This window comes from Erythranthe guttata, chromosome 10 (genome assembly GCF_056151865.1).
Source record: "Erythranthe guttata isolate IM_541 chromosome 10, IM_541, whole genome shotgun sequence".
NCBI classification, from domain to species: Eukaryota; Viridiplantae; Streptophyta; class Magnoliopsida; order Lamiales; family Phrymaceae; genus Erythranthe; species Erythranthe guttata.
This window is the reverse complement of record NC_142542.1, coordinates 19,487,723-19,502,730: the sequence shown is the minus strand read 5'-3', so window position 1 is coordinate 19,502,730 and position 15,008 is coordinate 19,487,723. Positions and strand designations below refer to the sequence as shown.

The 15,008-nt window shown below is 40.3% G+C and overlaps 3 protein-coding genes across 3 annotated transcripts; 1 reads left to right on the top strand and 2 right to left on the bottom strand.

Moving 5' to 3' along the window:
* Positions 1-212: 212 nt before the first annotated feature.
* GUN5 (magnesium-chelatase subunit chlH, chloroplast, putative / Mg-protoporphyrin IX chelatase, putative (CHLH)) lies at positions 213-6,997 on the bottom strand. The gene is made up of 5 exons (XM_012972609.2): positions 4,912-6,997; positions 4,733-4,815; positions 2,336-4,138; positions 1,157-1,633; positions 213-799 (listed from the first exon to the last, which is right to left on the bottom strand). Exons 1-5 carry the CDS (start codon positions 6,317-6,319, stop codon positions 422-424), a joined length of 4,149 nt encoding a protein of 1,382 aa, XP_012828063.2. The 5' UTR covers positions 6,320-6,997; the 3' UTR covers positions 213-421.
* A 1,535-nt stretch (positions 6,998-8,532) lies between these two features.
* On the top strand, positions 8,533-11,383 carry LOC105949371 (Adenine nucleotide alpha hydrolases-like superfamily protein). Its single transcript, XM_012972670.2, has 7 exons — positions 8,533-8,947; positions 9,336-9,690; positions 9,904-9,990; positions 10,091-10,212; positions 10,352-10,430; positions 10,590-10,966; positions 11,053-11,383. Exons 1-7 carry the CDS (start codon positions 8,595-8,597, stop codon positions 11,102-11,104), a joined length of 1,425 nt encoding a protein of 474 aa, XP_012828124.2. The 5' UTR covers positions 8,533-8,594; the 3' UTR covers positions 11,105-11,383.
* LOC105949373 (amino-terminal glutamine amidohydrolase) lies at positions 11,349-14,894 on the bottom strand. Its single transcript, XM_012972673.2, has 6 exons — positions 14,767-14,894; positions 14,066-14,171; positions 13,865-13,942; positions 13,644-13,774; positions 11,948-12,072; positions 11,349-11,730 (listed from the first exon to the last, which is right to left on the bottom strand). The coding sequence occupies exons 1-6, from the start codon at positions 14,868-14,870 to the stop codon at positions 11,573-11,575; spliced, it is 702 nt and encodes a 233-aa protein (XP_012828127.2). The 5' UTR covers positions 14,871-14,894; the 3' UTR covers positions 11,349-11,572.
* Between the last annotated feature and the right edge of the window lie 114 nt (positions 14,895-15,008).

Sequence of the window (15,008 nt, the reverse complement as noted above, 5' to 3'; positions counted from 1 at the left end):
CCAAAATTTCCGATAAGCTTTTCATTCCAATTTTCGAACTTCCAGTTCCTCCAAAATTTATTGGATCGGAATTGGAATTAGTTTTTCACTTCCGAAAAAAAATGATATCTTTTTTTTTTTCTTTTTTTTTTTCTTTGAAAATGTTAATTTCTATCCGATTCATCCGATGATAACCTGACCAGTATCAATTAGACAATCAAAAAGACAATCAATAAGCAAATGCTGAAAATTTGAATTGATTTAAATCAGTATCTTACAATTTACAATGAAGAAAGAAAAAACCCAACCAGCCATGCACAAATTATTCAGTCGGCAAATTGGTGAAAATTCTCAAACCCCCGTATTCATCGAAAGAGAGAGGTATGATCACTAATGTTATTTTCAGTCGGCATTAATTCGAAAAGAAGGGGAAAAAAAAAAACTAACGATCGACGCCTTCAATCTTGTCCTCCACTTCAGAGTAGAGCTGCTTCAATCTCTCGATGTTTTCTTCGGAAGTTTCCCAGTACCCTCGTCCGTTAGCCTCCAAGAACGTCTGAACCAGCTTCCGGAAGGAATTAGGGTTTGTGCTCATGAGCCTGTTCAGCATTTCCTCGTCTTGTACGAAAGTTGTGTTTGCTTCTTCATACACCCAATTGTCCACCTGTCCTGATGTGGCACTCCATCCAACGGTGTTTGTTAGCCGTTTCTCGATTTCGCGGACACCCTCGTAGCCACTCGATAGCATGCCCTCGTACCACTTCGGATTCAACAATTTCGTTCTTGCATCCAGACGAACGGTTTCCGAAAGTGTACGAACCTAAAATCATCAATAAAAAAATAAAAATTAGATAAGCTCATATATATCAATTTGCTAAAAAAATATCATCGTATGATGCGTTTTTAGGAGTAGTTTGCTAGTAAAATTGAATCATATGGTGGATTTAGCTAATAATATAACATTTGGGGGTTTTTTGGCAATTAAAGTAAATATAGGGGGCTAAATGCAATAAAATTTAAATCTTATGCAAAGGTAGATACAAACTAGTAAAAGTTATCTAGGGTTAATCATAACCTAAATTAAACATTAAGCCAAATTTTGTGCAATTTTTCGAACCCGGAGGATCTAATCGTAATAACATGTAAAAAAAGACGAGATTATTTTTTTTTTTTTTACCTGAGCATTAGCAGTGGTGGTATCAGCAATGTAAGCACTAGGCTTCTTCCCATCCTTCCGAAGACCCTGCACGAGATTCGTGGGGTCCGAATCGAAGTAGTGACTGACATCTGTCAGTGAAATCTCTGACGAGTCGAGGTTCTGGAAGGTTGCGTCAGCAGTGCTGAGTGCCATCTCGAAGATCTTGCGCTTCTCCGTCATGCCGACACCTGGCGCATCCGAGTCGAACGCGAACGATTTCCGGCTCAAGTACATGTCCTGCAGCTGCTTCTCGTCGTTCCATGTGGAGTTTTCGACGGCTAGATTTACGTTCGAGGAGTAGGATCCTGATGCGTTCGAGAAGATTCTAGATGCAGCCTCGCGCACTTCGACTCCGAGTGTTTTGGCTTGTTCGAGGGCGTGTTTGCGGACGTAGTTCATGTCTTCGGGCTCGTCCAGCTCAGCGACCATTTTCACCGCCCGATCGAGGAGATTCATCTACACACATAGGAGGGATCGGATCGAAATTCAAACTTTTGGAAAATTTTCATTACTATTTTTGAAGTGAGAAACTAATCCCGATTCTGTTACGAAAACATTTCGAAAAAATCGAAAGTCTGAATTTCAGAAATTGGAATGAAGAAATTTATTCCGAAATCGGAAATTTTGGGATCAAAATTGGCGTGATTTCAAATTTCCATTTTTCTAGTAATCTATATTATAAAATACACATTGATATTATAAGTGTAATTCTTTGAAAAAAAAGTGGGATTTCAGAAATTAAAATCGGATTGAAAAGAGGAATCTAATACATTTTCTGAAAAAATCAAAAAAAAAAAAAAAAAAAAATCGGAAATCGGAACCCTTATAGTGAAAATATTGTTCCAAAATCCAACATTTTCGGATCGGAATCGGCGGAATTTGGAATTTCTACATTTCTATTCACCTAATGATATAAAATAGGTAATGATATTGATATTGATATTATAAGTGTAATTTATGGAAGAAAAATAAATTGAAATTTTCGGAAATTTGAAAATATTTGGTGTCCGATTTCCGATTTTCGATCCCATTTTCCACCACTAACAATGGCGGAGCCACGATACGTCTAAGGGGGGCCACGGCCCCCTCCCCGTTTCTCAAAAACTACGTATTTTCATATAAAGATTTATAATTTTTCGTATAGGATAGCATTGTTACCTGGTTAATGAAGAGGTCCCGGAAAACACCCGAACAATTAACAACAACATCAACCCTCGGCCTTCCGAGCTCTTCAAGACTCACAATCTCAACCCGGTTAACTCGGCCAATAGTATCCGCCACCGGCTTAACACCGATCATCCACATCACCTGAGCAAGCGACTCACCGTACGTCTTAATATTATCCGTACCCCAAAGCACAAGCGCAACCGTCTCCGGATATTTCCCGCCATTGTCCGCCTTCTGCCGCTCGAGCAACCTATCCACCACCACCATAGCACTCTGCATGGCGGCGGTTGTCGGAATCGACTGCGGGTCCAACGCATGGATATTCTTACCCGTCGGCAACACTTTAGGATTCCTGATCGGGTCGCCACCTGGCCCCGGCTCGACGTACTTCCCTTCTAACGCTTGCTTCAAACTACCCAACTCGTTATCCGCAACAATCAGCTTCAAGCACTCTCCCAAGAACTGGAACAATATTCGGAGCTTCTCTCTGTCGGCTCGGTAGAATTTCGTGTCCGACAAGTATTTGACCCACGGCTCGTTTATTCCGAAACCGAGAATCGAAGTCAACTTATTACCAACACCGACAACTTGTCCTTTCTCGTTTGTGGATTGCTCCACGAACGAATAAACCGCTCCACGAGACGCTTCGGTTATTTGTTTGAGAAGCTCCACGTCTTTTAAAATACCCTTGTCACTCCCTCGGTATACGTCTTCGATTTCTCTTCCGAGCGTTTGAGACAAAATAGTCGGGAGAGAGAAGATTCCCTCCTCTGGCCGGTCCAATGCTGCTATGTTGACCAACGTGGCAACCGCCTCCATCGCCGACGGCGGCTCGCCGATGACGTGGAGCCCGCACGGGAGTAGACGTGACTCGATCTCCATAATCTTGGAATACACCTTTCCGACGACGAGATCCCTTTCGCTGGCCGACAGCTCAGCACCATCTTCCGGAAGGTCAACATCTTTGTCGAGGTTGCACTGCCTAGCGGTACTAACAATCGAGCTCACGATTTGCGCGCCCCGCCCACTGTCTTTCAACGATTGGTACGATGAGATAAGCTCGCCGAGCTGCTTCAACCCTTTGTAGAGGCCGGCGTTTTCCGCCGGAGGGGTGAGGTAGCTAATGGTGTTGGCGTAGCTCCGCCGCTTGGCAATGGTGGCCTCCGACGGGTTGTTGGCGGCGTAGTAGTAAACATTCGGTATGTTTCCGATGAGACTATCCGGGAAGCAAGCGTCGCTCATTCCGACTTGTTTTCCGGGCATGAACTCGAGAGAGCCGTGGGTACCGAAATGAAGAACCGCGTCAGCTTTAAAAATCTTCTCCACGTAGGAATAGTAGGCGGCAAAGCCATGGTGGGGGCTGGCGGACTTGGAGAAGAGCAACCGCATGGGGTCACCTTCGTAGCCGAAAGTCGGCTGAACTCCGATAAATACATTGCCGTACTGTTTGCCGTACACGAGGAGGTTTTCTCCGTCGGAGTTGAGGTTGCCGGGGGGTTTGCCCCAGTTCTCTTCGAGGGCGGTGGAGTAGGTGGTGAGTTTTTGGTACTCGCGTACGCCCATTTTGTAGGCGATGTTGAGATTAGGGCTGTTGAATTGGGCCTCCTTGTCGTGGATTACGTCTTCGATTAGGGCTTCGGCAGTTTCCGGAAGGTTCTCGACGAAGTAGCCGTCGTTTTTTAGCTCTTTTAGGACGGAGTAGATTGAGGCGAAGACGTTTAGGTACGCGGCGGTCCCGACGTTGCCTTTGTCTGGCGGGAAGCTGAATACGGTGATCGCTACTCTCTTCTCTGTCTGCATATCATTCGAGTTTGACACATTTTTATCAGCAAAAACGAAGGAATATTGAACTATCCTAATTTAATGAATGATGCATGGGTTTCTTCATCCATTTTTTTTCTTTTTTTTTGGATCGGACCGGAATTAGCACTGTCGGAAGAAGTGAAAAAAATAATTCCAATTCCATTCCCAAAAAATCGAAAAAATTGGAAAGAAAAAAAACCGGTACAAAATCGGGAATTTTCGGGTTGGAATCGGTGGAATTCAAAAATTCCAATTATTCGTCACACTCGCACCTAAGATATAAAATGCATTACAATATTGATACTATATATGTAATTTTTGGACAAAAACAACATTTTCGGAAACTGGGAACGAAAATCGTTAACTCATATATATTCCAATTCCGATCCAAAACATTCCGGATTTTAAAAAATCGGGATCGCAATTCTTGACTCACAAACAAAAATATTGTTCCAAAATCGGGAACTTTCGGATTAGAATCGGCGCAAATCGGAAATTTCGTCCAAATTTCCTCATCAAGATTCTCGATAATTCAGCAAATTACATCAATTATGTTACGAGTTTCGATAAGTGCTTAAGTTTTACCTTAGTTTTCCTCCTCAGTTTACCCCAGTTGATAGCTCTAGTACATAGCTGCTCCACCCTTTTATGAAGCGCGTGTGATTTCCCTGCAAATCAACGAACACACGATATCGAGTTACATCAATGCACTAAAACAAGAATTTTGTAAACAAGATCGAGAAATTTCGACTCATTCGACTCACCAGTTCTCGGATCACGGCCAGCGAATATAATCGGCTCCATCCCACCGTCAAGCTCAGGCAGCGCCACCTGTAACGCCACCTGGATCGGGTGAAGACCCAACGTACTATTCAACCACTCCTCGGTCGTCTGGAAAACCAAAGGCAACGCCACTATATAAGGCACGTCGAGCTTCATCAAAGCCTCGATCGCCCTCGGGTGGTCCTGCCTCGCGGGCCCGCCCACGAGGGCGAAACCCGTCAAGGAAACAACCGAATTTATCATCGGCTTCTTGGTAACCGGGTCGATAAAGTACTTCTCAACGGGCCCCGAGAAATCCAACCCACCCGCGAAAATGGGAATCACCTTCGCCCCCCTCGCCTCCATCTCCATTATCACCGCCACGTAGTGGCTCTCATCGCCCGTCACGATATGACTCCTCTGCAAAACGAGTCCGATAATCGGAGCGTCGTTGCTCTTGAGACTCTCGTTCGTGTCTCGTCGAGTATCGTACCAATTCAAATACTCCTTTACGTCATCGAACATACGCGGAGCCAACGGGTGCCAGATTCCGGTATCCAAGAACAAAACCGGGTCGGAATATTCCATCTTCATCCCCTTTAGAGCCGGCACGTACGACCCGGACACCATTTTCAAGAAGTTGCCGAGATTATCGGGCGAGCCGCCGAGCCAAAACTGCAAGCTGAGAATGTACATTCTCGCATCCTGAGCCTTATCGCTCGGCAAGTACTTCAAAACCTTCGGCAGTGTTTGGACAAGCTTCAGCATCGAATCGGCGAAACCCGCCGACGACGAGGATTTGTTCTTCTTGAAGAGCTGGAAAAACGGGCTTTTCGATTGGCCTAACTGCGCCATCGAAAACGAGCCGAGCTTGTTGAGCCGCATTACTTCCGGCATCGAAGGGAACACCAGCACCGCATCCATTCGATCCCTTTCTTTCTCCACGGCGGCTTTCACCTTCAGCGCCAACTCCTCCACGAAGATCAACGAGCCGATGAAAATATTCGCATCTTCGAGATCCTTACAGAAGGATTTGTAGGCGTTGACATCTCTGAGCTCCTCGACCAGGTATCCGACAACCTCGTACGAGGCGAGCTCGCCGGTTCGGTTGAGTTCTTGAACGGCGGCGGTGAGGGAGGATTGGTACTGGGCTTCGAGGACGACGTAGACGATTTTCACGGTGGGGAGGCCCATGGGGTTTTCCGGCACGACGCGGCGGACTTCTTGGGTGGTCTGGGTGAACAGCCCGTTGCCGACGATGGCGGCGCATTTGAATTTCTTCTGGGTGTTTTTGGAGTTGGGTTTCTTGGGGAGGAACGAGTGGAGGAGGCGGTGCTTTTGTGAAATTGAAGATAGGTTTTCGATTTTTGATTTGGGTAGTGTAAATGGCGATGAAACCAAAGACGCCATTGTTGAAGAAATAAAAAGCTCGAATAAAACTGCGTTCTTGATTATTACACTAAGAACTGAAGATATTTACTTGGAGAAGAGTATGTACACAAGAGAGATAAAGATGGCAAGAAAAAGTGTTGAATTTGATTAATGTACCTTCTTCTTCTTTCTGCTGCTGATGCAGCTGTTCTAATGAAGTTTCTCTCTCTTCTTTTCTGCAGAAGTGCTTCTTTATTTTATATAAATGAAGAGAGGAGTTTGGTTTTTTCAGTTAATGGTTTAGCAGGGGGACACGTGTCAGCAAGGGTAGTTTGAGGCTGAGTTTTGCTTCATGTCATTCATTCTAGTGAGAGAGAGAGAGAGGGAAGGGGAGGAGAGAGAGAGTGTAATTTGGTACTTTTTATCAGTAAGATGAATATTGGTGAGCTGTGATTGGTTGGTTTGGATTTCCGGGGGAAATAAGAGAGAAGGAGAGGGAGTGTGGATGATGATAAAGGAGTGAGAAGATAGAGTGAGATTTTCTGTTTTTTTTCTTTTTCTTTTTCTTTTTTCTTTTTTTTTTTTGTCTTTTTTTTTTCAAGTTTGTAATAAAGATTTAATTTTTATTGGGAGGTTGTGACCCTTGTTGAAAAGGGATTGATATTTCTTTGTGTGTACTTCAATGGGTCCAAGTATCCCACTTTCACACCAGAGGATGATCATCTTATTACACATGAACAAAAATACTAGAGTAAAAACAAAACAAATAATAACAAGTGTGTGTGTGTGTGTGTGTGTGCAGCACACAAGATCAAAAGGGGTCAATGGTAATTTACTTATTAGTTGATGGAGAACTTTCTTGAAACTTTTCTCTTTGGCATCAATTGGGCATTTTTCAAGAACTTCACATTGCATGTGAAAATAACTTAGTTTCTTCTTGTATAGTAAGAGATGGTATAGTGGTTGGAGTAAGTGAGCATGTGTTAATTGATTCAGGTTCGAATTAAATTTCAAACAGTTCTTAAGTCGAGTTTGTTGTGCATGGTTAGCATACTGTGGTTTATACCTCCCCTACAGTTTGCAAGTTATTATACGAGAGTATAGGTTTACCCAATGAACCTAACTTATTCTCTTCTATTATGCAAGAAAACAACTTACGATGGGTTAAATCAGATGAATTGGATTGAAATTAGAACAAAGGGAGAAGAAAAAATCGAAAACAAAAACCTAATTTTGAAAAAATCATAAAAAATTAAAAATTGAAATAAAAAAACTTGTTCTAAAATTGAAAATTTTCAGATCATAATCGACGAAAAATAAATATTTCATTTTATTATCCGCTTATAATATAAAATGGGAATTGCTATTTGCGGTTTGAAAATTGCTATTTGCGGTTTATAACAAAACCCCCAAAAAATATTTTATTTCACTAAAACCCCAAAACTTCCCAAACAAATCCAACCCCCCCCCCCCCCCCCCCCCCCCCACCAAAACGCGTAAAAGCCCAACTTGGGCGCCCATTCATGCAATGCACGCCCAAGTTGGGCGTGCAAGTTGCATTTGGGCGCCCGAGTTGGGCGTCCAGTGCAATTTTTTTTTTTTTCAAATGTTCGAACGCCCAAGATGGGCGCCCAAGGCGTGTACGAACGTTCGAACATTTTTTTGCGAAAAAAAAAAGCCCTACAAATCGATTTGTAGGGCTTTTTAACATGAAATTGGTTCCGTAATCGACCTACCCAATGCATATTACATATAAAAGAGTCAAAATTACATCAAAAAATCGAAGCCCAACAACTCTTCTTCAAGCTTGATTTTGAATTTTTGATTTTTTTTTTTTTTTTTTTTTTTTGCTATTTGCAGTTTGGGGGTTTTTTGATTTTTTTGAAAAGTTTTGGGGTTTTTGTAAAAAACCGCAAATAGCAATTTTGTAACCGTAAATAGCATTTCATTATAAAATACATAATAGTATTATTTGTATTTTAAGAGTAATTTTGGGGGGGGGGGGGAATATTTTTCGGAATTATTTTTGAAATTTGGAAATCGAAACCTCGTTTATAATCCAACTCTAATAAAATAAAAACCCAAAAATAGGAAATTAGAACTCGAGACGAAAAAAATTGTTCCAAAATCGGATTTTTTTAATCGGGCCCATAATAACTACACTTCGGCCCGTTGATCATATTTGTTTAAGCCCATTAAATATTATAGGCCCAAATAATTATATTTGTTTGAGGCCCGTTGCCAAAATATTCATAAAACCCTCTCAATTAAAACCTTCTGAAATTTCACTTCTTTTTAAAAGTTTTAGCAAAATATGGCTTGCAATTCTGGTACCTGCCAATCCGGTTCCTGCAGAGACGAATTTTCCGTCGGCGAAGACGGCCGGAAGCAACTGCCGGTGCCGGAAATTGGAAATGGGTCCGATCACGCTTCGCCACGCCGCGGCGAATCCATTGCTGAAGGCGTCTGCATCAAGTGCAAGGTTAACGGAACCATCGCAACCACCCACCCTGCTGTTACCGGAAGCGGCGGCGACGCCGGGAGATTCTGTGCCGATTGCTTCCGGAGTAATTTATTTGGAAAATTTCGGTTCGCCGTCACTTCGAACGCTATGATTTCGCCTACTGATAATGTTCTGGTCGCATTCTCCGGCGGTTCTTCCTCTAGGTATTGTTTTTTTTTTTTTTTTTGGTGTACTTTTAAATCTCTCTGCATATATTTGCTCAAGCTTGATTTTCCTTGTTTAATTTGTGAAATATGAGGTTGAGTTTGAATTCATTTGATGTTTAGCGACATCTGAATTGGTTTAACTCATTTAATTTACCGCAAGCTTCGGCCAGTTTTATTGCTCGTTTCGTATTGTTATCAATTAAGGAACAAGGTCGAGTGTGAAATGCGTTTGAGATTTCGATTGGTTACCTGATTTACACTTCTAGGGCTTTGTTACTTTCTTCTAGATTGACGAATGTGAGTGAGAAATAATCCGAAAAGCATTCCATCCTTTGAAATTTGACTTCCCGTGACGTTCATTTCCAACACGTTCGGTTATATTCAGGGTGGCTCTTCAATTTGTTCACGAGATGCAACAAAAAGCACAGAAGAATTTCGATGCAACAAAAAGCACAGAAAGGGTGTTGCCAGTATTCAGAGTTGGGGTAGCTTATATTGATGAAACCACCGTTTATCCTGTACCGGCTAAGGACTTCGATAAAGCGGTCAACGAAATGGAACTCATTGTGTCGAGTTTAGCTCCACCGGAAAAACAATTTTTTGTTGTTCCAACTGAAAGTATTTATTCAACTGATTTTTCTGCCGAGAGAGACCGACTGACCAAGTTAGTTGATGCTGTCAGCGACGTGACTGGAAAACAAGATCTCATGAAGTACCTTCGCATGTCATGTTTGCAAAAGGTTTGCCTCTATATTACTTGCTTAAATAGACAGATATACACTAATTTTTTTTTCGAGAGTCGTAATAGTACACTACTTGAAACAAATCGTTGTATAAAATAGTAGATTTCTGAAAAACGATTGGGGGGCCATGGCCCCCTCCCTGGCGTAGCTCCGCCACTAAGATGAAGGACGAGTGGAATTGATTTTCAATGTGTTGTATTCTCTCTGCAGGCTGCTTATGAAAACGGATACACCAAGATTGTTATGGGAACATGCACATCTCAGATAGCATGTCATGTCCTTGAAGCAACTGTCAAGGTTAACACACACACACACACTAAAAAAACACTGTAATAAGTTAATCTGTTACGGAAGAAGGCAGCGAAATATCTAAGATATTTATATAATGTTTTACCAGGGGCAGGGATTCTCTTTAGCTGCAGATATACAGTATGTTGATGCAAGGTGGAAAGTACCGGTTGTGCTTCCTCTTAGAGACTGTCCGTCTGAGGAGTTGAATATGTTATGCAGTTTGGACAGGTTTGTTGAAGAAAATGTCATGCGATCTTCCCTAAATACTGGACTGGTGTCGGATTTATGTGCATAATTTTCAATTAGTAAATTAATGTTTTTTTATACTGAGATTATGATGGGCCTCGTATCTTTTTCGTCAGGGCAGTTTAAAGACTGTGGAATCATTAGAGCAACCTCGTTCTGGCATTAACGGCTTGATATCCTCGTTCGTGAAATTATTGCAGGTAAGAATCGCATTAACGTCTCTCTTATTGAGCTCTGGCAGTAGGGATTTCAAGTATAAATATTGGTTCTAAATGAATACAACTTCATACCTCGTATTTCAACTGATAATGGAAGGCACAAGTATAGAAAATGTTGCAATAAATTTGTTGTATTTGCAGGTTGAAAATCCTTCACGAGAAAGCACAATCGTAAGGACAGCTGGCAAGCTCACACCGTTCAGTTTCAACACGGCTCCTGAAGTTGGTGATGTCACCACTCATTTAGCTTCTAAGAGGAGGCAAAAGAAATACAACTTAAAACCCGACGAATCTCTTCCCACAGAATATTTCTGCCTTATATGCAACAGCCCACTGAAGAAATCCAACGATTTTCACCACGGTGAAACACGTGATGAAATTTATCCCGGTACATGCTCCAGTTGCCAGTTCCAGATTCTACCAAAGGATAATTCATCGATTGAGTACTTCCGTTCGCTGCTTCCCCGGTCTATGACAACCCTGCCTAAGTATACTAATGACAACCAAAAGCTGTTAAGGTAATCTTCTATACATCAAGAAACCAGTCAATTACTTCGATTGTCATCATCTCTTCTAAACTTTATTTCTATTTGATTTTGGACAGGGAGCAAATACAAGATTGTTTGTTGTCGGATTGTGATGATGGGACTTTGTGATTTAATCAGCCTCGTTCGATTTGTACCGTGTTGACAGCTGAAATCTGGGTAGGAGAGTGTTTATTTTCGTGCGATTTTATTGCATTTTTGTGTAATAGATGGTTATGTATATGTAACCATATTTATCCATATTTCTTCATAGGGAAGATCTTAAAACTATACCGAAAACAATTTTGACGATTTTACACCCAAGTCTTGTTTAGTTGTTAGTTGTTACATATAATATGTAACATCAAGCAAATTATTGCACTACAAAATAAGATCCTTGCTGCATTAAAGGATTCATATTGAAGTCCGATTCAGTCATCTTCATACAGTCACTCAGATTGACGAGCAGTATGCATCTCTACTGAACTTCAGACAAGCAGTATCACAAAATTATAAATGCACTCGAAGTTTACATTCGTTGATCCAAAAATAAAAATCTCGACTATACTCCAATCGGGCTGCATGATTTTCGCTGAATTATCAAGAAATCTGAGAGAACAATTCCTCTAATTGGCTTTCACCCACTAGCACACCAAGCTTTTGAGTCAGTACTGTATTTACCGTATCATCTCCAATGCTTTTTACGGTATCGAGAGACGACATCTCCATGTACTCGTTCAAGTTGTGAACGGTCCCATCTGTAGAAACGAGATGCAGTTATACACTTATACTGACAACAGCTTTTACGAAGAAAAAACAATTTGCTAAGAATAAAGAGTTGCACATTAATTTTATAGGAATTATGAAATAAGATGAACAATTTTATTTAAAACGAAGTCGAGAATTTGTAGATGGGATCGACAAGAATAAGTTATATGGAGTGAAAAAAACGAAATTAATTGAAATAATTGTTACCTTCAGCAACAATTACTTCGTACGATGGTGGTGGAGCATTCCAATTTCCTTCAGAATCTTTCATGTGTCTTCTATCAGACGCAAAATATTTCTGAAATATCGGCGCATGAACAATCCGGAAGACCCTGAAATTACCAAACTGACCTTCTTTTATCGATCAAAGAACAAATTTGCTCGTAATTATTAACATGCTGTTTTTCAGTCAATTCATATCGTGCATATGTACCTTTGCAATAAACATTTGTTCCCAACACGAGTTAATATGCACCTACGGCATATTATAGATATGTACGCATTCGGCTAAATCGTACATAAAGTTAGGTAGATATTTAAATAATTCTTTAAAGTAGATCTTTGAATAGAAACAAAAGGATTATACAGTAATTATAGAGAACATAAGGTCATTTATGCTCATTTGTCGAAATCAGTTCATTTGGGAGATCATTTGTTTTTTAATTTCGAGTTTGTATGATGCTTGTACATTATAGATCCATTTAATGTATACCTAATTAAAAGAGAATTTAAGTACGAGTGTTTAGCCAACACCCAAAACTCTTTTTTAACTACGGTAATCAGTTTATAAAAGCATCTTATTTTTGTAATATACAGAGTGGATAGGTGTCTATAGAATACGTCTATATAAACTCCATTATGTGTGCACGCTAAGGATGTCACCCAAAAAGGTCTCATGAGCATATTGCTCGTATGGGTGTCATATTAATTAAGGATATTCGGTTTTAGTGGGAGTTTATAATAAATGTGTTCTTTTGGCGTAGACACAAATTTTTGGGTTAATTCGGATTAAGGATACTCTTAGGATAATTTCTGCAGAAATAAGGTTTTGGTTTATTCACACTCTGATTTGTTAAGGTTTGATCTCGTTAAGGAGGACCAATTGGAAATAGGTATGTTAAGGTCACATTGCATGACATTTCCATGCTACACATCCACATCATAATCTGTGTCATTCAATTGTGTTGATATTGTGACCATTGTTGGGTCCCGTTACGACTAATGTGAACGAAGGCCCCTTTGATTCAGTGTTAGCATGATTGATGGACGAGATTGGTTATAGACACACTTCAGTAATGACAGCAAAGTTGAGCTCAAATTTTATTTATGCAACCTATAATTATAAAGTTACACATATAGTCCAAGTGGGAGATTGTTGGAACATTATTCCAACGTTGGACTTATATGTGAAATATTATGTGTTGCAAGACTGTCACGTAAAGTTAAGCCCGTTAAAGTGATCGACTAAAGTTTATCTGGATTGGGCTTTAATGTGTCGAATAGGGTGTGGGCCTTTAATGTGTAGAGACATTAGGGTAATTTTATTATAGTGATGGGCTAAAATAAAATTACATAAGATAGCCCATTAGGTTATCTATATATATTGGTCATGGTCCCCGGGTCACATGTACGAATTCCATTCTCTATGTATTCCATCGACATAAAGAAAACGAAGAGAAGTCTAAAGGGTTCTCGGGTTCGGATGTACATGATGATCTGGAAGATCCATGGTCGTTCCATATCAATTCCATGAATGAATTACGAAGTAAGGTACGCTTCCGATTTATATTTATGCACAATATTCTTGATGATTCGGCATGACGGTTCCATGGGATTTATTCAAGTTTATTCCAACACCTACGGCATCAAGAATATATTTCTTCAGACAGAATTTAAGGATTACCTATTAAACTCGGAGAACAGCTGAAACGAAGGGCGAATAGTTTCTGCTACATACGTAGCTAGTGGAGAAGGAAAAGGAAGAGTCGAGTCCAAATCCCACACGAGATGAGGCAAATCTTTATCTTTTCTTTTCTGCAAATTCGACATCGTGAAAATGAAAGTACATTTATTCGACAGAAAATCGCATCATCGTCAATAAAACGATAGAATAAAGATTCTTACCTGTACACAGATCACGTGATAATCCCAGATGACTACACCATCTGCTCTGTGGCTTGCCTTCTGATTCCACAGTGGTATCTGGTAAAACGTAATCGATTTGAATCCTCGTTTTATCAATCTCATCACTAAACTCGCTAGTTTTCTTTAACCAAAATTTCAAGAAATTAGAGTCAAGGTTTAACATTGACCAAATTTACTTGCCTGTTTTTTCTCATTGGAAATGAAAACCGCAAATAGATCGGAACCATCCGATTTCGCTATCCCGTTTTCACGCAGTTTCTTGCAGAGCAAGTATACATTCTCCTCGCTAGCAAAATAGCAAAGACACAAAAATTCGAAGGTTTTAATATTGAAGTTTCAAGAAAGATTCCAAGACCATTAAATCCATCAACCAAAATAAGATCACTGTTAAAACACACACACACACACACACACATAATCCAAGACCATTAAATCCATCAACCAAAATAAAATCACTGTTAAAACACACACACTCACACACACACACACACACACACACACACACACATAATCCAAGACCATTAAATCCATGAACCAAAATAAAATCACTGTTAAAAATCACACACACTCACACACACACACATAAACATAATCCAAGACCATGAAATCCATCAACCAAAATAAAATCACACGCACACACATACACACAAACAGACACATAATCAATTCCATCTACACAGATGAAGCATTAATAGCTGATCAGAAAAGACATTTGAACATATCTCGATTGCATTTCCAGCCAATAAATCCATCAACGAATTCAAAATCCAAGATCAACCCAGAAAATTAAACAACAAACAAAAGCAAATCAGCAAAAATGGCACGAACAAATAACACCCAGAAAAAAAGGGTAAAAAAAAATGTCACATGATGAATTTTACCAGTAATAAGGGGTGTGATTGTAAGGAGAAACTCTCACAGGAGGGTTAGTAGCTAACGACGATGATGAAGATGAAGAAGAAGCGTCCAAATTCGAATTCGCCATCTTTGAAATATGTATTTTTCTTAATTTTCCACTAAAATTTCTATTAATTACAGTGAAATGGGCTTCAGTTTTGGGCTAGGGTAAAATCGTAAAAAGCCCACAGACTATTTTTACCATTTAGCCCTCTTCGATGATTGA

Coding starts and splice junctions, on each gene's coding strand:
- LOC105949373 (XM_012972673.2), bottom strand. CDS start 14,870: ATGGCGAATTCGAATTTGGACGCTTCTTCTTCATCTTCATCATCGTCG. Junction 13,943..14,065: donor TTTCCAATGAGAAAAAACAG/GCAAGTAAATTT, acceptor ACGTTTTACCAG/ATACCACTGTGGAATCAGAA. Junction 13,775..13,864: donor ATCACGTGATCTGTGTACAG/GTAAGAATCTTT, acceptor TCGAATTTGCAG/AAAAGAAAAGATAAAGATTT.
- LOC105949371 (XM_012972670.2), top strand. CDS start 8,595: ATGGCTTGCAATTCTGGTACCTGCCAATCCGGTTCCTGCAGAGACGAA. Junction 9,691..9,903: donor GCATGTCATGTTTGCAAAAG/GTTTGCCTCTAT, acceptor TTCTCTCTGCAG/GCTGCTTATGAAAACGGATA. Junction 10,967..11,052: donor GACAACCAAAAGCTGTTAAG/GTAATCTTCTAT, acceptor GATTTTGGACAG/GGAGCAAATACAAGATTGTT.
- GUN5 (XM_012972609.2), bottom strand. CDS start 6,319: ATGGCGTCTTTGGTTTCATCGCCATTTACACTACCCAAATCAAAAATC. Junction 1,634..2,335: donor GGGACCTCTTCATTAACCAG/GTAACAATGCTA, acceptor CTATGTGTGTAG/ATGAATCTCCTCGATCGGGC. Junction 800..1,156: donor CCACCACTGCTAATGCTCAG/GTAAAAAAAAAA, acceptor TGATGATTTTAG/GTTCGTACACTTTCGGAAAC.